This window comes from Gopherus flavomarginatus, chromosome 9, assembly GCF_025201925.1.
Source record: "Gopherus flavomarginatus isolate rGopFla2 chromosome 9, rGopFla2.mat.asm, whole genome shotgun sequence".
Classification (NCBI taxonomy): domain Eukaryota; kingdom Metazoa; phylum Chordata; order Testudines; family Testudinidae; genus Gopherus; species Gopherus flavomarginatus.
The window spans coordinates 5,384,189-5,408,231 of NC_066625.1; the positions used below are offsets into that span (position 1 = coordinate 5,384,189).

Genomic DNA, 24,043 nt, shown 5'->3' on the forward strand with positions numbered 1-24,043 from the left:
ATCTGCAAATTTACATGTGCTAAATCATTGGATTTCATATAGGGATAAATGGGTGAAATTAAAGGCATGTGATGATATACACGAGATTGGATTAGACAACTCCTTATGCTCCTAAAATCTTGGACTCTATGAATATGCACGCTGAAAGTTCTTATACATTCCTCTAATGGAGGAGCAGAAATAATACCATGTGACTTATCTATTCAATCACAACAGATCAACAGGGCTTGAACAACAAATTAAGAGGTGAGAGATAACTGTTGCATTACGACAATTCACCCTGCCCCACTCCACTCCCAAAACACATCAGATGGTTTCACAAAACAAACAAATTTGAGAACACCGCTATCTATCTGCTTTCAGCTCCTCTATGAACAGAGAAAGGGGCTAAAGTTTGCCGAATAAATTGTTAGCGGTAAATTATTTTCTCAGCTCTCATAAAAAGAAGCTGACAAGGTATATTGTTGCTATCTCAAAAAAACAAAACGAAAACTGCAGATCTAAGAGATACAGATGAGTATTTAGCCTTATTTAGAGCTCAGTATTATCACGGACTTGTTTAAGCTAGAAACAACTCTCCCACCAGCAGCGTGATGAGAGTATGAAATCCAAACAGAACGGGTTTAAAGTTATGTCATATTTAGAGTACCTAGGGCAATCAGGGAGGAGATAAAGCTAATTGTGCTCCTAACTGATCACATATACAGAGCCTAAGAGCTCTCTGGGGAGTGGAAGAGCTAGAAACCCATGTCAATGGAATGCACCGGGGAGAAGCATACACAAGGTAAGAACAACAATTATTTGCGATGGGGGTGAATCCTTCAGCGCACAGGGCCCAATATGTTTATCAAGCCTTAAAAATCGCCCCTGATCTTGCTGAGTATCACTGCGCAGACGGCACCACCAGGCAGCAGCATAGCAACAGATTGCAGTGCAGAAAGTAAAGACTTCTCCCCTTGGCACATCACTAGCACTTTTGGTTAACTTTTGAAGGGCTGAACAAAACAGAGGCAAACACCTCTACAAACCAGCAGTTTAGTTTTAGTGAAAACAAGTGTAACATTTTGCATCTTCCTCAGCTTTCGCAGCCAAAGCAAGAGAGAGCTTTAGTTAAAACGATGCAAATTTCAAGTCACGGCACACTTCTTAAGCAAATCAATTGCATAAATGTCTGTTTTTATTACTTGTTTCCTAATAACCTCCTCGCTCACACAAAGGGACTGAAATTCTGTTGCCACTGCATGTTCCTAAGAAGCATCCATCTTTACGCCCCATGATAATGGGATATTAGGAACATAAAACATGTAGAGTGATCAAGTAATTATGCTTTTAAAAAGCAAGCAATATTTGAGATCAGGCTAGCGCTTGCTGCCAATCAAACTCCAATAAGCAAAGTGAGAAAGTGCTAGTGCCTTTTGGAATCACGTAGGAGGCAGGTTCTTTGAAAGTTGTGGTTTTTTTTTAAATTTTACTTTAAGTTTCTTCCATGTTCTATCTTTTTTTGTGGGGGGAAGGATGGGAAACCAACACCGCGCCTCCCCTCCCAACCAGGGCATGCCATACAAAGTAAGGTCTGCTTCACAAACGCCCTTCTTAGGACCTTTGCAAAGAGTTCATGCATAACTTTATTAGCAGCAGGGCCGGCTCCAGGCACCAGTGCAGGAAGCAGATGCTTGGGGCAGCCAATGGAATGGGGCGGCACATCCGGGTCTTCGGTGGTAAGTCCCTCAGTCTCTCTCGGAGGGAAGGACTGGCCGCCGAATTGCCGCCAAAGAATGAAGCAGCACGGTAGAGCAGCTGCTGAAGAGCCGCTGATCGCGGTTTTATCTCCCTCCCCCCACCCCGCCATTTGCCACTTGGGGTGGCAAAAAAGCTGGAGCCGGCCCTGATTAGCAGTCACTGGAGGCAAGGATTTAAAATAAAGTTGTAGGATGACTGCACCATCAGGATCCACCCTCTGGAGCCAGACACCAATTCAACAGCATGAGAAGATGGACGGCACAGTATATGGCAAGAACTCCTGCCCCTTATAGCACGTGGCAATGTAAGCAAGTCAGGATTCACGATAGACATCATCAATCTTTCTGCATCATCTCCCAGCAGAGGGTTCTCCTAATCACTAATGTTTCTCTTTCATTTTCTCTTCTGGCTCCCCACTCATCTCAGTCCCTGATGTGATGATCAGTCCAAGAAAGCCTGGACACTACTTGCTACAGAGCCCAGCCTCAATGCAGATTCATCCTCCAGGAGTAAAGAGTCACTTCCGCCCCTGAGGTAACCGCTTGCTTTCTTTGCGGTGTTACCCTAGACAAAGGGCCGGTATTGCCAGGGTTTTAGATGGCATAACACTGCATACTTCACAGGGATGTTGGGAGGATTTCTTAGGGAACGGGCCTGATCTCCCTCTCACTTATACTAGTGTAAATCTGGAGAAATGCCATCAAAATCTCTGGAGTTAAACACCAGTTTGAGACCAATGCAAGCGAGAGGAGAATCAGGTCCAACCTTACTGAAGCCCCTGAAAGTACTAAATGTGCTGTTATTCACAGGAAGGCACAAAAAGAGAGAGAACGGCCTGCTTTGCAAGGCAAAATATTCCTGCGCTATCTTTCTGAGCCCAGCAAGCTCGCTAACGTGAAGCACTTAGAAGTCTTCCTCTGACCTGCTAGGCTTACGTGTGGCTGAGCCATACAGTTAGAAAGATTAAATAGATCGGACTGCTCCAGGGTTCTCAATCTGGAGGTTACCAGCAGGCTTGCGACCACCCTGTCCCTCTCTTACTGCTAAATGGGGGACCACCAAGATGGGAGCAGAGCGCCAGAGTAGAAATGGAGGTTGCAGCATGGAAAAAAGCTGAAAACCACTGGTCTAGTCCTTCAACGCTTACCATCCTCTTTTTAACCAAATCACCAAAGATGTGGAAGATGGAATGGAAGACGACCCTCTACTGGCTGTGTTAAATATCTTTTGACAATTTAATAGAGAACAAAAGAATACTTCACTTTTAAATATCCAGCCTTCTAGTTCTCCAAAACAAGCTTATAAGGCGCAAACTGAGAATCGAATTTTGGAAGCCGAACAACAAGATGCAGCCATAACTGCTTCATATCCCCAAGTTCCGAATTCACTTTTCAACCACACAACGCTCTAAAATCTGTATCTGCTGTTTAAAAAACAAAAAAAAACACAAACCGTAAAATAACCACCTTTCTTCAGTTGGAGAAGCAGGGGAGGTAGCATGATCCACTGGACTCCTACAGACCCATCAGGCTGAGACTTTGGAGACCTGGGTTCCGCTCCCAGCTCAGATGCTCACCTGACTTTGGGCTACTCACACTCTCTCTTTTTTGTGCCAATGTTTTCCCCTCCTACCATTAGCGGGTCATCTCTCTTGTAAGCTCTTGAAGGCAGGGACTGTCTCTTATTATGTGTTTGTACAGCACCTATCACAACTAGGCCCTGATCTCAGTTGGGTCCTGTAGGTGCAACTGTAATACAAACAATAAATGCGTGCTCAGCTAAACCACGGTGTATTATAGTGACATATAGGTTCGTTCGGATGTTTAAAGGGGCTTCACATTCGTGGCCTATCAACCATTGAAGTGGGACAGCAGTTGAGTGGTGCCCTCTTCCATACACTATTTTTTCTGAGGTTTTGAATCTTTCAACAAATTGAGCTTTCAGGAGTTTAAAAAAACAAATTTTCTATCAGTTTTAAGAAATCAAAAATATGATGTAGCGCGAACAAACCTCACTGGGCTTTACAACTCACATCGCTGAGTTTCGGTTTAAAGCAGAAAATTGTCTCCTTTGTTTTTCTTTACCATTAGTCAATCATGCTGCAGCCCTGGCAGCTCTTCTTCAGGAAGTCATTAGAGGGGACGAGTGGTTACGGGAAGCACTCGAGCGTGTGGTTAATACATTCTGGCGAGATCAACAACAATGAACATGCAAATTCAGGGTGAGCAAACAACAAAACTTTCGCCCTACCCCTCCGTTCTTTCAGTTCGGAATTCCATGGTACCCAGTGACCACAGAACAAGTTGCCTATCTGCTCGTTGAAGGGACTGATATGGAAAGGTTGCCATGGATTTAAGGGCATCAACATTTGTTTTGGCGCAAAGTTTTTAAGTGTTTACATGTGTGCGAGCACTTGAAGTGCAGTGGATGAATTATGCGTGGTTACTGGAGCCTTGTTCTGAAACAGAGTATGGAAAAAGTAGGTAAACAGAATACACTGGAGGAAAAAACCTTGGAAACGCAATTCACACCCTCGCTTCTTGAACAATATAGGAATCGGTCCCACACTCCCTATTTCAGAAGAAAAACTACTGAGTGGAAAACGTACTGCTAACAAAGAGCATCAGGAGGGTCTGCAACAAGCAAATGTTTCTGAAATTATGAAAGCAGATTGTCCTTTGGGGCAGGAGGGGAATGGTGCTAGGGCTAGCAAGAGCACTCCAACAAAACCCCCAAAGAAGTAAACCATATTGCATGTCAGAAGAAGACTCCCTATTAAAGCTGACCATCTGGTTTCAGCCTCAGAGAGATGTTATATCGAAACATTCGTACTGAGCTCACCACTGGAGCGTTTGAGGCTAAAATTTCCAGACCCATATTTAGGTGCCTACCTGGAAGTGGTGTGATTTTCAGAGGCACAGAGCACTTCTACATAGGCATCCAACTACATACGGTGCATAACAGTGATCAAGCCTGGAGAGCAAGGATGTGGGGTCACGTAGGCCAAAACAAGATTGGACAGAGTCTCCTGGCCAGCCACCAGTGTTTTTTAGTGCAGCTTTCTGGATTATCAGGAAGCAAGGAGGAGCCTAGGCAGATACCAAAGCTGCAGACTATCTTAACAACCAAAGCTGTCTCCTTGACAGAGAGTGATGCTATGAAAGTGGCATGTGCTTCTCTGCCCTCAGAGGTATTGCATCTGATTCTGATTCAACCAGACATGCTGCATCACATTGCTGAACTGAGCCAGGTTTTCAGAGACGGTGGCATCTGTTGGGGAGCTCACCTGTGTATAACAGGTATTCAACCAGCGATCCTTTGCAAAGTCCCCTCGTATGAAAATTGAATGGGGTGGGGGTAGTAGATTTCTCTCGGGGGAGGAGGGGGGGAGAGGGCTTCCACAGGTGAAGGGTCTGGCAGCTGAGGAGCCCTTCTGCTCTACTCCCCAAGCCCAAATTTCCACAGAAAACACTGCTGGATGGGGAAGAAAACTCTGTGAATTTCCATTGGGGAGGGGTTTGGACCCCAGATAATGCAGATCTCAGCAAGGACCTGCTGGAGACCAGGGATATCTGTGCTGCACCCTAGCGTCCCCCACAATCCCCTCTTTGGCCCCCTGAAACGCTCCCTGTCTGCACAGCTCCAGTGGGGGGAGGAGGCTGTCCGTTACCCCCGAGCCTCCCTTAAAAGCAGGTTCTGCAGCCTAGAGGGATTCAGTCTAAGATAAGTCCTCACAGGGATACAGTGGGGGTTGCAGGCCCCTCAGTTCTCCCCCCTCACACACATGGCACAGGTCCCCACTTCCTGGAGGACTCACTGTAGGTGTGGCCCAAGGGAAATTAGCCACCTTCAGCACTATCTCCCCATTCTGCATAGGAAGGTGTGGTCGCTCATCCACACAACCTAGCCCTTATTAATCCTCCTGTAAATATCAGGAATATTCAGGGTCTGATTCTGACCATCCAGCTCTCCATGGTTTTCCCTCATTACTCTTCATAACATGAAGCCACAGTCACAAACCCACAGCACAAAGCCACAGACAAGGAAATGCTCTTGGCTGAAAACCAGCACACTTGCTACGTTGAATAGACTTGATCACGTACGGTCATTTTTTAAAATTGGACTTTGTGTGAGTTACCTAAAGTCAATCACAAGATGAGAAATCCAAAGACTGCCCAAGGGAACTCCATTTGCTTGGAAGATGAGGTTTTACAAGGACGTTTTATCTTGGCTAGCTAGAGGAATAAGTGAATAACCAAAGAGGAAATTCTAACGTGAATTTTTTGTTACATATAATATCCTCCAATCCCACCCATGGGAAACCTTCATTCAGTCCACGTTTGTGCATATGTTTCAGCTCCTGCCTGGATTAGAGCAGAAATCAAAGACTGCGCTGGAACAGGTGCACATATGGTCTGGGAGGAAACTTTGGTTTCACGCGTTAAACTTGCTTTCCAGGGCCTGTCAGCCTCATTATCCCAGCCTAGAAGGAAACATACATATGTTTGGGCACTGAGACATTAAAGGTATCATCAATCACTGATTTCCACTTGCTTGGATTAGATCCTTCTTTTAATGACCTTTCCATCTTTTGCTCTAAGATGCCTGCTACTTATATATCAACAAGCAAGACATAAGAAGTCACTCCAGGGGCAACATCTATTTTGCTCAGGGCTCTCTTTAAAACTAACTGGAGAGTTATTACTCTCCAGATAACAGTGAGAAACAGAACTGAGATAACTCAGCGATATCAGAGAGCATGTAACTTTTTCACAATGCATTATATTAAATGTGTCACATAAGGCAAAATACATTATACAATTAAGAAGAAAGGAGTAGAACATTCACAGAACTAGACTTCCATTTTAAATGAAAAATGGGAAACAAACTTGCTGATAAGATCCAATTTGCCTGTAATTCCCATGCCATGGACTCTGTCAAGCCTTTTAAAGGCCAGGTAACACAAATTTGAGAAGTTGTAAGCTTTAAGACCTGAGAAAAGGAGTTACAATAAGGACCCAGGAAAGAGATTTGCGATTCTGTACAGATAAAAAAGGCCAGATCCTCAAGATATCATAAGGAAAGTGTGTCTTTCCTTTGGACTGTAACGTGTTGGGGTTTGGCACAGTATTTATATTCATGCACTGCAGGGTGCCAAGCAAACTGTTGGCACTAAGCAAATAATAATGTCCCCCATCCTTTTTTTCAAAGGTTTTTGTTCTAAAAGTTCTAAGAATTATTCCAAGATCTTGCGCTTGGCCTCTGAAGGGTTAAAAAAGCCTCACTGAGTGCCTTCAGGAAGGGAGTCTCTCGCTCAGACAGAAGCATTTGTTTAAGTTATTTTCTTGACATAAAGATAAAGCGGCTTGGTAGAACTCAATTTTTTTTAAAATAATTCCAGTGCATAATATCCAAGTTTATTTTTAAGCTTTTTTTTTTTTTAGATTTGTGTCGATTTAAATTTTCACAGTTGATGGAAATTATGGAGTAGCCAGGCTGCTTAATGACAGATGTTGAGATTCAAAAATTGACATTTTTATAACTATTAAAACTAGAGCTGTCAATTAATCACAGTTAACTCACGAGATTAACTCAAAAATATTAACTGCAATTAAAAACATTAATCATGATTAATCACTGTTTTAATTGCACTGTCACAAAATAGAATAGCAATTGAAATTTATTGAATATTTTAGATGTCCTTCTACATTTCAAAATATATTGATTTCAATTACAACATAGAATACAAAGTTTACAGTGCGCACTTTATCTTATTTTGATTACAAATATTTGCACTGGAAAAATGAAAAACAAAAGAAATTGTATTTTTCAATTCACCTCATACAGGTACTGTAGTGTAGTCTCTTTATTGTGAAAGTTGAACTTACAAATGTAGATTTTTTTTTTGTTACATAACCAATCAAAAACAAAACAATGTAAAATGTTAGAGCCTACAAGTCCACTCAGTCCTACTTCTTGTTCAGCCAATAGCTGAGAAACAAATTTGTTTACATTTACAGGAGATAATGTTGCCCACTTCTTATTTACAAAAGTGAGAAGACACGTTCGCATGGCACTTTTGTAGCTGGTATTGCAAAGTATTTATGTACCAGATATGCTAAACATTCGTATGCCCCTTCAGGCTTCGGCCACCATTCCAGAGGACATGCTTCCATGCTGATGAAGCTCGTTAAAAAAATAATGCGTTAATTAAATTTGTGACTGAATTTCTTGGGAGAGAATTGTATGTCTCCTGCTCTGTGTTTTACCCGCATTCTGCCATATATTTCATGTTCTAGCAGACTCGGATGACGACCCAGCATTTTGTTCGTTTTAAGAACACTTTCACAGCAGATCTGACAAAACGCAAAGAAGGTACCAATGTGAGATTTCTAAAGATAGCTACAGCACTCGACCCAAGATTTCAGAATCTGAAGTGCCTTCCAAAATCTGTTTGGGACGGGGTGTGGAGCATGCTTTCAGAAGTCTTAAAAGAGCAACACTCCGATACGGAAACTACAGAACCCGAACCACCAAAAAGGAAAATCAGCCTTCTACTGGTGGCATCAGACTCAGGTGATGAAAATGAACATGCGTCGGTCTGCACTGCTTTGGATTGTTATTGAGCAGCATGGACACAAGTCCTCTGAAACGGTGGCTGAAGCATGAAGGGACATATGAATCTTTAGCACATCTTGCGACACCAGCTACAAGAGTGTTCTAGCCTCCCATACTCCATAGTGACACAGCTGCATGGGATATATTGAATTAGGTATGTTAGAGCCCCAAAACCACCTTAACCCAACCACTAGAGAATACCTTCTGCACAGGGGAACCCTCCGATGTCATGGAGCCACTAAAACTGCTCCTAAACCACTCCTAGAATTTGCAAAGGGTCTGGCTAGAGAAACGGAGCATGGGCAGGGGATCCTTACATTTCAGGAGTCTGGCTGCTGAATTGCCCCCCCCCCCCCCCGGGGACTCTACTGGGTAGGACTTAACAGGCTGGCTCTACAGAGTTCCACCTTGTCAAATCCAGGAGTGGGTTTGGCCTCTTACAGCCCATGCTCAATCTCTCCCCATGCTGCAATGGAAATACTATTTTTCCTTAGAAATATTTTGATTTTCCAATTGCACCCCTCCAACATAAGGAATACATTATTGGCCGCTACAGACTAAAGGCTCGAGGGGCCAACATAACATCCTAGTCACACCGAAGTTCTGTGCAGCAAGAAAACTCTCACCATGCAGCCACAGAGTCATGAAACATACAGAGTGCATTTGACCAATTAAAGGACTAGCAGATTATGCAACAAAGCCCAATCCTGCTAGATGCTAAATGCTCTCAGCTTCCATCAACTCACCTTGCAGGAGACACTCAGCGTATCAAGAGAGTGGAACCTTTGATGTCATGGGACAGTTATGCTGCACAAAGAATTTCATTAAAGGTCAGTCAGCACCATGTTATTGCACTTACTAAACTTTAATAACTTAGACCGTGGCTGCCTGCACCAGACTAATGAGTAAACCATGCTGGTCAGCTACTAAAGTAGTTATCATTCTATGTTTATAAAGGAGAGTACAGGAAATTTAATTTGTAATAAACCTTGGACGGAGATTTATAGCAGGTTTGGAGCCTTCATCCCTATTTCCCACATGCTTGCTACCCATACCTGAATCTATTCTAAAAATCACACTCCAGTGCTGGAGACTGTGTTTCATCATTGAACCTACGCAAATCCCCCTGTTCTCAGGAACCTGCTACACCTGAGAGTCTTATCTTCTCAAAGCCATCTAAGAAGTTCCAAAAGAATTCCCAGTCAAATTATTGGAGAGTTGCAGCAGAGACTTTCAAAATAAATGGGAGTTGGGCTCTCCCCTTGGCTCCTTTGTGGAGCGGTGACGGACTATGTGCCTCATGAGATGCTCTAGTCCAGGGGCGGCCAAAATTACTGACCCTCCGAGCTGCATACAACAGTCTTCAGAAGTTCAAGGGCCGGGGCACACCTGTCGGGGCATGGAGCGTCTTCTCTGTGGGAGGCACCCGTTGGGGGTCGGGGCTCCAGCGCTGTCAGGCGCACCTGCCAGGCCTCGGGGCTCCAGCCCTGCTCTTGCTGAAGCCAAGTTCCTGCAGGTGCCCTTCATGGGGCTGAATCCCTGAGACCCCCCCATTCTGCTGGGAAGAAGCCACTAGTCCCACCATCCTGCTGCAGGGCAGAAGCACTTTAACTGTAAAGTGAGCCGTGGTTTGGACACTCTTCCTCTAGTCAGTTTTTGAAAAACTTAACCTTAGCCAACTTCCAATAAAATAGTGCTAAAGCAATGCAGTGAACAGCATGGTATTTTCTATATCCGCAGCTATTTTTAACAGCACAGGGTTTCAAACTCGCTTTTTTTCAAACTGAACTTTATTAATTGTGGATAGCATTTGTCCAGCACAGATCTTGGTTCTACAGCCCCTTCCTCTGGCTAAACTCCCAGTGACTATGCAGCTTTGGCTAGGAGAAGCAGGCAAGACTGGTCCCCGTATCCGTACTCTAAGCTACCCTTTTAAACAGGTTTTCTTTAATAATCATTTCAATTGGAAATTAAAAAGTGTTCAGATTTTTCTTTATATGGGCCCCATTTTCCTCGTTGGCCAAAAGAAAGGCTGTCAAGATGCAAGATTTTTCAAGGGGAAAGGTGCTAAATGGAAGACTGGAGGGTGCTAGCTGCCTTTACCACAATGTCCCTTCAGACAAAACCAGTGATACAAAGGAGTCTCTGAAAAGATAACTGGTGGAAAGGCAAGGTTGCAGTTAAATAAATGATGGCAGAATTGCAAAAAAGTGAGGGGTTTGGGTGGCTAGAAATCGTGTGAGAACAAGCTCTCAATGATCTCTCTCTCTCAATGACTCTGACCTGAATAAAATTTGCATGCAGTAATTTCTTCATACTCTGCTAGCACAATAACATGCAGTGAGTACATGCAAGTTAGGGGGAAAATAGTCAGGGACAGAATAGTTAATGGATTTTTATTTTTTAATTCCAAACAGGCTCCTTTTGAGTTTGGTTTGAGCAGAGGGTAAAGGTACTACATGGCTACTCTTTTATCTGAACATGTTTGCTCAGTCTAACCTGGCACAGGAAAACGGTTGCATATTGCAGAATTTAAAAGGCGGTAATTGTTTTTACACTTGCTTCCTATATGGAGTTGGCTAGCGAATGCCAGGCCCAGCAAAAAAATTAAAAAAAAGTTCATGTCCAGATCTTGGAAAGAAAACACCAAACTTAATTCAAAATTCCCAATTGGCAAGCACACATATACATGTGTGTGTTTCTTTGGTTTGCTCTCTGGTTATCCCCACTCTCTCAAATGTCTAGCATCTCATTATACAGACAAATGATTCCAAGTTTTCTTCACATCTTTAACTGATTTGACAGCCATTCGTGTGTTCCTGGCAGTCGCGGATGCTGGCGACAGAAAATAACCACTCTGGATCACTTGAGTTTTATGAGAAAAAGAAATTTCTCAAGGTCCATGTGTGGGTTGATGGAAATTTAACAAATAACTTCGGTCTCTGCTCCCAAATTCAAATCTATTTGCACCAACTGACTGACCTGTGAACCACCTCCCTCTTGATTCATTTCAAAGGTTTCTTTACACAGGAATTTTCTCAGCAGGAAGTCACAGAACACACTTGGAGCAGAGAGAAGTTTTGTTACAAGCTTTTGAAAAGAGAGGCGAGAACGCAAAAAAAACAGGCAGTCTGCTATTAAACCTGATTAAAACAAAAATACCATCCACTTAAGAAACTTCCAACCCCATGTCCCATTTTGCTACGGCCTTCCCTCCCCAACTTGGAAAAAAAATCATGATTTGTACAGGTCAGAACTGGATGACGTTTTGGAGTGAAACAAATGTAAATAGTTACACTGCAGTTTCATTTTTGCTTCTTGTTACGAGTTCCTAAATCACAAGGGGATGGGAAAGTTCTCGTGAGCAAATCACTGATATTTGCAACAAAGTCACCACCTCTGACAGTCAAGAGTCATCAGGGTCAGTCCAAGTAAATCTGAGGCCCCCATGCAGAGCCATGTGACTGGGTCCCTTAGTTCCAAGGGTTATGAATCAGTGTCCAACCGCCACCTTTCCCACAACCTGCCCCAGTTTCGTATGCTATGGGACCTTGCAGGAATAGAGCAGAAGGGTGAGTTTCCTGGAGGAGGACAGAGCAGGTCTCTCAAACAGAAAGTAGGGGAGGGAAATCTGTGACGCTACACAGACGAGCCACAGTAAAGGAGAGGGAGATTTCACGAGTCCCCAGGAGGCTTAAGTTATTGCTGCCACAGAGCTCTGAGTACAGCATAAGGTAGCTCAGACATCACACTACACAGCACAAAAGCTGGACAGTAAACAGGAGAACAGCATTTCAGCCTGGACCTGACCAGATGGGGCTTCTATGCCCTGGCGGGGGGCCACTGCAGTGACCCTCCAGCAGCTCTGGAGTACTTAGCTCCAGGATGCTGACATTCCAGCAGAGCTTATGCACAATTAGTTACAAATTCATTGCTAGTTTACGGTAGGTAATTTATAGATGCTACTTCCCCCTTTTCCCTTTCACAATCTGGGAGACGGTGCACTAGCTTCCGCTTGGATTTCAGACTTCATTGTTAATGTCACTTTTTCACAGTCTGTAGGAAAACCACCAGAGACCTCCTGTTTCAGTTAATTCCCATCCTCTCCCTTATATATCCACGATCTTGCTGATAGTCATTCCAGTCATTTTTCTAATAGCTTTTCTCCCATCTGTCACCAGCAGAAACACTCCATGGAACAGACTGCGAGACTGCCATCATATTTTCATTTATCTACCTAGGTAAGCCCAAACCAGAATATCATCTTCGTCAGAAATGTACTGAACCTTTGTTCAGCCCAGCACAGAGATCTTTACATTCGCTTAGCCTTTCCCATCTGATCTCGGGCACTGCCAAATAAGACTTCAAAGTTTTTCAGTCTACAAAAGCCAGCTTTCTTAAGAGCCCAAATTTCCATTCTTTAAAGTATAGTTGAGATTATACACGCATCAAACAGCCTTAACTTTGAGATAAGGTGGTCTTTAAAGCCGTGTTGAGGTTGTTCTTGGTGCCAATGTCTACGCTTATCCCTCTTTTAATTTATTTGTACATTACTACATATAAAGAGAGATTGATTTCTCAAAATGGAGATTATGTCTAATAATGAATAATGGCATGGTTTGTATAGCATATTTTAGCCAGAAGTTCTCAAGGCACTCAAGAGACATTCCAACAATGATTCAATCCTATAAACCCTTCCCTGGTTGAGCAGTCCATTCTCAACATGCAGTTGCATTAAAGTCAATAGGATTACTTGCATGAGTAAAGGCATCTCATGTGAATAAGGGTTCCCAGAATCAGGCTGACTTACTTTGAGCTGAGAAGTCTCATTTAGATGCAACAAACATACCGTGTGTATTTCCCAACTCAAAAACACATCTGCAAAACTCACTACTATTACTACTACGGTTATACTTCTTTCAAAGCATTAGGCCTAAAGCAAACCTAGCTGGTGTCAGGTTTTTAAGTCTGGAGGTGAAGACCTTAACAACTCCATATTGTTTACATTTTGATATCAGTTCCAGGCTCCCTTGAACTTTAGTGTGGGAGAGAGGTTTTCAGAAGCTGAACACAAATGGGGACTCACAAACTCCTACATGGCCTCAGGCTAATTCTTGGGCTAAGAGCCAAGAACCGTGGGGTATCCAAAATTCTGTTTCGGCTCCAAATGTTGTGCCCAGGCCCCAACTTTAATTTTAATAAAAGAAACATCAGTTGCTGACGGGTTCTTTTGCTTTCAAGACTCTTGGCCATCTCCATTCGCAGCTGACAGCGGTGCAGCACTTGCTACATTTGACAGCGTAAGGCCTCGAGAGTGATATTTCAATACGGTATGCAAAGAACTTGGTACAGCTCCTGCTTGGGGATTTCACACTGGGGTTCTCACCCAAGGTGCTGAAAATCATGTTTCAGAACCTTCAAAATCACTTTACAAAATATTTTTAAGGGACAAGCTTTCAAAACTAATGATTTCCCTCCTTCCCCCAGCCCCATTAAAATTGTAATAGCAGTGCTAAAATGTTCATATACATTCCTAGTCCTATATCTGTTGATCTCGTTAAAGGCAGATACCAATAACAAGCTGAAAGAGTCAATGAAACAGAACACCAAATATTTCCTCCTGCATTCTCCTTGGTTATAACCAGAGACCATCCTAAACTACAGAACATAAAAAAAATATTATATCTGTTATAGGAAGCAAGTGGATTTTCTGCCAGGATTAAACATTTAGAATTAGCTTCTCTAGTAAAATGTAAGGAGATCATCTTCTTTTGCTAATATGATCTCAGAAGTCTGCAGAAGCATAAGGTCTTATAGCTCCACTTACCGCTCCAAGCATGATTCTGAAAATGAGCCATCGAAATCCCCAGATGACAATTTGGGAAGGCGGAGAGTAGTCAGGTAACCGGGAGAGAGTCCAGAACGGGCACAGGAATATTCCTAAGAACCCCGTTTCCAGAAGCTGAGATTCCCATCCTAAAGTGGAAATAAAAGAAATGGTTTGCTGTTAATTACTCTTCAAGGAATTTTAAGCATATGAGAAGCAGAATATAAAAACCCTATGAAATTATTGATTTAACTTGATCCTTAGTTACTCAGTTCTCTCTGAACACAGTCCACATGTAGATGGAATTGAGGTTACATACAATTAAAACTGTTTAAAGGGGCAGCGCGATCTTAAAAACAATCAAATCACACTTCCGACTGAAAGTGGTACCAACTAACATTGTGTATGCCACCTACGACTAACTGAAAGGGATTAGAAAGAAAAAACTAGAGAATGGAGATTTTTGTTTGTTCCTATTACAGCCCCATGCACTTTTTGTGGGTATTAAGCTTTGCTGTTTATCCTCTGTCACTAAGTCTGTGAAATTTCACCTTTTATGTGGGTTTTTACAAGTGAGAGAGAAATATTTAAAAAAAAACATAGGAAAATATGATTACAAAACCATAGGAACTGGCAGTAAAACCCAAGAACAGCAGTAATCCCAGCCAAAACTTCTCTCTTTAGATTTCAAATTGGCTTTGTCCCTTTAAAATATTAATTCCCGGAGAAACGCTGTAGTTGCTAATTTTTAAGGGAGGGAAAAACACAAGAGGGTAAACAGCACGCTGAGGCTATTGTAGCAGTTAACTGCTGAAAACAAAAAGTCATATTACCAGAGTATTTCAGTCTAGAGCAATCTCAGCTTCACAACAGAGATCCCTTTACAGTTTAGCAAATTTATGTAAAATATATGTCCGGAACTGAATGTTTCAAAGTCTAGTTCCCAGGGCCTCTATGGAGATCAAAATTTGCTTTTCATTTTATTTATTTGTAATAGTTTATGTGGCTACCTTCTTCTACAGACAAATTCTGATTCAAGAATCCAAAGGTTTCTTAGCATTGTCCTGGCAACTGCTCATCTCAAATGTTTGCAACATCTAGCTGATTAGGTTAGAACAAATGATTGCACCTTTTACCGCTAATAGATACACAGAGAAAGGACCCTGTTATTGAGATATACTGTACCCAACAAAGGCTCAGCACTTTTATTCAGACCGCCCTCTACTGGATGGAGCAGAGATCACCTTTAGCTCTTCTGATAGGGCCCCAAAGACTTCATCTGAAAATTGAGGATGAGTAGAAGTTTGCGCATGAGCAAATTCCTTAACTGAGTGTCCACTTCAGGACTTTGGTTTTGCAAACACTATTTTAAAACTCATCTGAACAGCTGGCCTGAAATCTGCTTCTTGCTCACGCTCTGCTATTGCTTAAAAGCCACAAAATTTGCTAAACGCACGTAGAAGACTTTTCTTTCTGAATGCTAGGCCCCTGACATCATGAGCCACATTCTCCTCAGCAGGCATACGTGGCAGAGGTCCCATGGACTTTCATGGAGCTACGCCAGTGGACACCCACAGAGTACCCAGCCCTATATCTTGAAGACAGTATGATCAAAAATTCCATTTAGGCTTAGGCATTATCAACTTCAGCATAAAACTATCAAGGGTTCTGAACCATAAGGAAAATCCTTCCTTAACCACAGCTCAATGAATAAAGGCTAAAGGGTCCAATTCTTCCCTCATGCCTGTTTTCTATTCTACTGGCCTCGGTGGAATAATTCCAGATTTCTACTAGCATAGCGGAACTCAAAATCCATCCTTGTAACCACACCGTGAAGCTATTACCCAAGGTATTTTATACATTGGAGACATTCAGGTACAGCCTCCTTTATGCAAATCTGGATTTTGCATTCTGTTTTTTGCAATGTATCCAGTATAAATATTGAAATGATTATTCAGAAGGAGCAAGAATAACACAGTCGTTATGTTTCGACAGATGAAGTCAAACTCTACTGGATCTTTTGTCATTAAGGGAAGGATACTATGAAGCAACAGTATATCACTGCAAGAACCAAAGTAAAGACTGCTCCAGTAGTTTTACTCTGAACCACAAATATATTTTTGTTTGCACGTTTTTCCATGGAATATAGTTCTACCCTGAAGCTGCACAGAAGTATGCTAAATGACTGAGTCAAGGCAACTTTTTCTTGTACTTGTGTACCTAATAACTGTGAATATAAAACTGTTTTAGGTAAACACAATTATGATATTACAGAAATAAAGGTCTAAATCCATTTAATGCCTACCTCAAACACGTGCCTTCTTGTGCACGATAAAACAATGGGCATCTCTTGAGATCACAAAGATTTAGGGATCTATACAGCAACGGACTTCTGTGGATGCTGGCTGCACAACTGATCTGAACTATTTAGTTATGTCAGTGTGGAGCTGTGTATGGGGCAAAGACTGAGGAGCACTGGGTATTATTCCAAGATCTGCTACTGACTTGCTGTCTGACTTTGAGGAAATCACTTAATCCCTGTGGGTATGTCTTGATAGGCAAAACAGGTGTGCTTTTCAATCATGTTAACTCAATCAAGTTAGCTTATCACAATTGAAAAGCTCGCTCTCCCCCTCCAGGCGACAACATGGCCATCTAACGTGGCTTCAAACATGCTAACCAGGGCCACCTGAGGTGGGGCGGGGGGGAAAATGGGGCAGTTTTTACCCCAGGCGCCCCCTCCTTCAAAAAGGCCTCCAAACTGACTGGCACTGCAACCAGGCACCCGGGATCACAGCACCACTCAGTAAATTTGGCCCGGCATTCCCTCTGTCCTGAGAGAAGGGTGGCTGAGCCAAACCTGAGTGGGGTTGTGACCCTGCGTGTCATGTCGTCATTCCCAGCATCACAGGACAGGAGTCCAGTGTGGGCTCACCCTCCAACTCCCCTCCCGTTTCCATCCGCCACCCCTCAGTGACAATTTTTTGGAAGTTGGTGAGGGGGGCTCACTTTCAGATTTTGCCCTGGGCCCTCAAAAATCTCTCTGAGGTCTGGACATTAGCCTGAATCTTAATGAGCATTCAGAGGGGTTTTAAATCCTGTCTAGACAAAGCCTAAGTGCCTTGATTTCCCCATCTTTAAAATGAAAGAACAATACTTACTCATCTATGAAACATCAATGGGTGAACAAGCGTGGAGGCTGCTTTTTGCTGAAGACCCTCCAATATATTGGTAACAAACCTCAGAATTATTATTATTGCATATTTATAGAGCAGTAGCGCTCATCAGAACGGAGAGCCCACAGTTGTAGGTGATGTACAGACATGTGAGCTATTATAACTGTGGATAGTCTTCATTTTGAATAGTAGATGGGCTTGCAAGTTTTAAATCTACGCATGCGGATTGTCAGGGCTTGGGGATTTTAAAGAGTTTGTTTTTAAAAGTGTTGTAAAAGTGTCTGACATAGCAGAATATGGACAAGCTACCCGGGTAAGTCAACGTGAGCAGTAGCTTTGAAAGATTAACGAGGAAAACACATTTAGAGTTAACATTTGCCTGCATGGCTGCACCACAAATGACACATTGGAACCCTTGGGAAGGACCAGGCATAACCTGACTAGCTGCCCAAGAGCATGCAAAGGGAGAGGTACGTGACACTGTCGGCAATGCCAGCGACCCCAGGAAGGTTTATTACGGGGAACAGTGAGAACAATGCAATGGAAGTGCCCATCATGCAGACTGCAACTGGTATGCCAGGAAAAGTGGTGATTAATCCTGCGGCACAACAAGGGATGCGTCTGACAAACTTCTAGAAAATGGTATGTCTCTCAAAAATGTACCTCCAGGCAGTGCCACTTGGGAAGAGGTACAGATATACACACCTGTATCCACACATACACGACTACAGGCTTCACTGGAGTTTCACAACACTGATAAATATGTCAAGAAAGAAGATATAGCACCAAGATCTGCTCCGAGTTACACTGGTGTGAATCTGTAGTAACTTCCTTAAAGATAGTGATGTACTGGATTTATACCATTATGAGCAGAAATTGGTACATAATCTTTAGCGAGGCTTTTTTCCTTCTCCTTTGCTTAGACAGAAATAAGGCATCTGTTGTTGAAAATAAGCTCATTATTTCTAATGAGGCACCTGACAGCAGATCAGGTCTAGGTGATTAAAATTCAGGATTTAGCAAAAGGGCAAAAACTTACGCTGAATTCACTACAAAATAATCATAAAAATAATCACAGAAGCCACTTTTTGTTCCTAACACATAGTGATTTTTTTAAATGATTGAGCGATGAATGACTATTAAAAAAATCCCCTTCTGTTTCCATATATCCTGTGGTTTCTAGGATAGATGCTGAACTGTCAAAATAAGTGCTTCTGTGGAGAGAAGTGAAGTATATTGTTATAAAAGCAGCTGCACAAAAAAGCAATGGCTAATGCAGAATGTGAAAGGTTAATTGTTACTAAACCCAGCAACAAATAGCAGTTATGGGTCTAACTGGCACCAAAATGGTAGTATATCTCGTTAGCTTCAGCCTGCACAAGAATCCCACTGTTATCTGCGTTTTCATATGTTAATCACCACGCTCCCTTGCAGACATACACTATACATGTTGGATCTGCGGGTAAGAGGACATAAGACTTTACATTTCTAAACGGCCTTCAGATCTTTCTGTTTACACTTTCCTCCTTGCAGTAATATAACATTTTACCAGACAGCATGGAAAGGAATATTACTTAGTGTACTGGTCACTAAAATTCTAGAGGAAGATGCGCTGAACCAACAAATAATTCAATGTTATGTACTTCTTGAGTATTATATATTTGGTGATACATACAAAGGCACAAAGGAAGTAGAAGCCATCTTGGTGCATGGCTAGCCCCAGAAGTGTGTCAAAACACCCTGCACCTGTGTTTCAACTTTGAATCCTGGCACCACCATCTGGGTACCATTCCAACAGTATAATCTGGTCTGAAACATGCCAGAAAGGGGGATGGATCAGTAATGCAACCGGAGGCAGACGCATCTTCTTGATGAACAAGAGCAGAGTAAACAACACTCCCCCCCACCCAGCTGTTGTTAGAAAACTCTTAAATTACCCATTGCTGACAACGGGTGCAGTTGAGCCAGCAATGAACACAGTTTAAAGAACAAGAGCAGCCAAGGACAAACAGCGGTCAGCACCATTTCAGAAGCTTTCGTTAAAACCTGCTCAGTTTGCAGTGAAATCGCGTTCAGCTCCAGTTGACCTGCACCCACTGATAGCGATGGATAATTTTGCTAGTGCAGACAGAGCTTTAGTGTCATATAGTACTTGCTGAGATCTGATATTAAGATCAGAAGCACTGGAGCAGGAGGGAGTGATTACTATAATCAAGATACCCCCACACACTGATTTATTAACAACCCCCTTCCTGATACCCTGAGTATCTACAGCTTGGTAACCTGGGCACAGAGATCAGTTTTCTTGACCACCACACACAACCCCATAGATCTTTAAGTCCTCAATTCATGACCATCACCTTTCCAAGTTCCAGACCTCTCCTAATGTCCATCCAATCCCCCTCACCAACCTTAAACCGCTTACTGCTGGTAAGTGGGTATTGTAAAATGTGTGCAATCAGGTTATGTCTCTGGTTCTCACTGTGTTGTCCTCCGTACCTTAACATTACCAGCATTCTCCCCTCCGGTTTGCATCTTACCATCTCACTCATCTCTGGTGGAAGCTTTCTACTTCTTCCCCGTATCACTTCCACTTCAGCATGAAGCAAGGCTCACCACTTGGTCCCCTTCTCACCTCCAATTAGCTCCAGTCTTGCACCTCTGACCTTTAAGAATGGCACCCAAGTTTGCTCCCTCTTCTACCCTCTCTCCATATTGGATTTGTTCTTTCTTGGCCACTACATGACTCCATACCACCAAAATGCCCCAAAGGCTGAAGTCCTATGTCTTTGACTTCACTGTCTCTTGCCCCAACTTTGCTGTGAAAACCAGAAATCACCTTTGCACTCTGAATATTAATTTTTCCTTTACATTTTATTTTGTACTTCATGTGCTCATGGCACCTCCTGAATGCTGCTGGAAATTGCCCTGATCTTGCCTCCACTGAAGCACTAGTTCATAGTCTAATCCTTTCCTGCTTCAGCTGCTTCATTTCCCTCTTCTATGATTTTCCTCTATTCTTACTTGCACTGCCCCCATTTACCTTCTCTCTCCAAGTCATAAGTCACTTATCCTGTTTAAATTTCATCTTAAAATTAGAGATTGTTCTGACCCTAAAAACCCAGACCTGAACAACCCTTATGCTTAGGGAAAGAACAGTTCCATATGTGACCTATACGGCTTGGGCGCATCCCTATTTAGAACCTACCCTTCCTCTTCAGAGTATAATTGGCTCTGCCCGTAACACATTTATGCATGTATAGAGTGGCATCAAAAATGGTGCAGTTGGGTAGGATTAGCAAGATCTACGCACCTCATTCTTCACTTTTAGAAATCAGCAGCTAAGCCATGCAGACACTGAAAACAATGAACATGCGCTTTTAAAGCTCACAACTGAAGCTATAAATACAGTAGAGTGTAAAAGGGGGAAGTTCTGTTCTCTCTCAAACTCACTTACCGTAAACTGATAGCACAAAATAAGATTATGCAATCCATCAACAGAACCCTCAAAATGGCTTCCATTTCTCCAAACTGCTGACTTTATGAGCAGTTATTCACGTCTGCATCTTAACAGCCTCCACCAGACACACTCAGAATTCAGATCCCTTGCCATCTTACAAAGGGTATGAGGCTGTTACCAAATGGCCATGTTGCCTACTGCACAATGGTGCTGTATTCAGAGATTACCCAGCCTCTTCAGTGTTGCTTCCCTGACCTACATGGTCCAAATGTGATGCCTACAAGAAATCAGCCAATTAATACAGTCTAAGTAGGGGACCTGTTAAGGATAGTTGATCTTTAAAATGATTTTTAAATTATATCCTTCTCCTTCCCGTCCTTATTTTTTTCTTGTTGATTTGTGAGCAATTTGAGGCAAGAGCAGTGGTAACATTTTGAGTTGGGATGCACAAAGGAGTCTAAGGCTATGTCTACACTTAATTCTTCCATCAACGTAGCACTGTCTACGTCAAGGCTTAGGTCAGTCTAACTATATATCTCATGGGTGTGGATTTTTCACATCCTGAGGCTTGGTCTACACTGGGGGAGGATCAACCTAAGATACACAATTTCAGCTACGAGAATAGTGTAGCTGAAGTTGACGTATCTTAGTTCGGCTTACCTCTCGTCCTCACGGCGTGGGGTCAATTGCTGCAGCTCCTCTGTCGACTTTACTTCCGCCTCTCACCGAGCTGGAGTTCAGAAGTCGATGGGAGAGCGATCGGGGAACGATTTATCACGTCTACACTACACGCGATAAATCAATCTCCGATAGATTGATCACTACCCGCCGATCTGGCGAGTGGTGTAGACGTAGCCTGAGAGACAAAGCTAAACCAATGCAACTTTTCAGCGTAGACAAGTCCTAGTCACCCAACTCTCATTAAATTATAATGGAGGTTAGGTATCGAACTTTTACTGCCCGTTTGCAAATCCAAGCCTGAATATTTGCTTGGACAGTGCTAGCACAGCAAGGCACTAGTTTAATCTAAATAATCACTGGTCATCAATAACCTTGCTGTTTCCGGAAAAAAATTTCTCTCTTGCTTTCGTTAAATTTACAGATTAAATGGCATACATGATAAATACTTTTAGAAAAATAATATTTACATGGCAAACTAAAGAATAGGAAACTAGAAATAACACACTGATCTAAATACCAGCAGCAAATGGGGATGAAGAAAATGAAGTTGTCAGCCATTAGTAATGCTAATTTATCATGTAAATTTATACTCTGCAATTGTGGCATTTTAGGAAAGAAATCCAGGCCTCGCGTCAGTTCAGTTTTAACAAGTGACAACAAATGCCACTAATCCCACAATATTTAGAAACATTCGAGGTCTCTTACACATGAAACCCAAGTCCCCAAATTGTGTGCCGACCTATCCTCGTTGTCGTGTGTTCCAAGTTAGGGCTAAGACTTCAGTCTCACCTCAGTACAGTGATCTCTCAGGCCCCCACTGCATACTGATACTTCTGGGAACGAAAGGGTCGCATTGTTGACCCACCTGCTCCTGTTTGCTTCGGCTGGATCTAGTCAAATTTCAGCAGCTGCATCGCCAGCACAATGAATGCCATTGTTATCTCCTCAGCACGGAAGGGGATGGATCCAAATTTAAAAAAATAAAATCAAGTGAGCTGCCAATGGCATGGATTTCAGTGGCTGCACTTGCCTCACACGCGTTGAAAATGTCTGTTAAATACTTTTAACTCGATGCAGCAAAATAAGTCATTTTGCATTTGCTGAAAGATCTAGTTGGGGAAAAAGAGCATTAAGAGGTTTCTACCCCTCCACTCCCACCCCCTTCCCACTTTTGCTTTCTCTGCTTTCTGCAGAGAATTTTCTTTTCCAAAATTACGTACAACTGTTTGTCCATAAGAATAAACTTTCTGCTAGGAAACCTAGCTTGCTTTAACAGATCTCCAGCACTAAAAACATTCGTTGCTTGAAATGAGAGCCACTTTAAAGCCTGTATATGTGCAATTTTTCATGAAAGACCATGCAATTTGGCAGGAACATCTGACATACCGTAGAAAACATTACGAGTACTCACTGTTTAAAATGTCATTTTGGGATGAATGGTCTCCAAAATGCTCTGAAGCAAAGTCATTAAGGCTCCCTATAGAGGGTATTATTTCTAATGGAATATAGATTATATGGTGTTATGTCATTAAGGCTTCCAGTTTTTGGCTTTATATTGTTATTTACCAATAAATGCCTGATGAGAAAAACAGCAGAGTTATCAACAATGATGAGCCTAAAACATATTAGTGGATACAGAACAAGGCAATTCTGAAAATTTGCCAAGCAACCCTTGGAATTCGTACATTCTGCTTCTCTTTGTCCGTTTTATGAGGTCCAAGCCAGGTCCAACGGCATGGAATAGCCAGTGGGGGCAGTTGGGAAGAACAGAGCTAGGAGAAGACAGTGAAGTTGCACAAACAACAGCTGAGAAAATTACAGCCTGATCCAAAGCCCACTAATGACTACAGAAAGATTTCCACTACTTAAGCCCTTATTTATCTCCTATATGATTTTTTTTGAAATGTGGGATTTTTTTTATATATAATGACAAAGATCTAATTATATTATATATAATCAAGTTATTTTTAAAGTGACTAATCCCTAACATGACCCTGGAAACTATATAAAGTAATTCAGTTGTCTAGGGTAGGAATTGTCTCTTTATTTGTGTTTGTACAGACTCTGGCAAAATGGGTCCCTCACCTCCCACATCCTTGCTGGGTCTTTTGGATGCTACCATAAAAACTAGAACACATGGTTTTTCTCCACAAAATTTTGAACACAAAGATTTTGTTTAAAAAATTGTATTCTCCCTGGCCACCCCCCGCAGAAAATTTAACAAAACAAAAAATTTCAATTCATATTACAATTTTAATTTGTTTTTGAAAATGGAAATGAAAAATCCAAGTGAAAATGAAAGAAAATTTCCCATATTGAAAGAAACTCTTTTTTTTTTTTCCCCTGGAAAAATTTGTCAGTCAAAAAAATTTCAACCATCCAAAGTCAGAAGAGTTTATTTGCATTTTCTGACTTTCTCTCCTAATTCATGAGACAAGGTATACTGGTATACTACTGGTTTTGTACACATGTATACCCACATTCATATGTACATTACAATGTGTGTGTATACTGAATACACACACACACACAACATACGCA

General features: G+C 42.2%; 1 protein-coding gene across 2 annotated transcripts in view; it reads right to left on the reverse strand.

Annotated features, from left to right (window-relative positions):
* The window catches only part of LMF1 (lipase maturation factor 1), a 335,172-nt gene that overhangs the window by 221,326 nt on the left and 89,803 nt on the right, over positions 1–24,043 (reverse strand). For both annotated transcript variants that reach the window (XM_050967272.1, XM_050967273.1), the window contains one exon: positions 14,186–14,334. In XM_050967272.1, the coding sequence (XP_050823229.1) occupies positions 14,186–14,334 (149 nt within the window). The remainder of the gene's footprint in view (positions 1–14,185; positions 14,335–24,043) is intronic.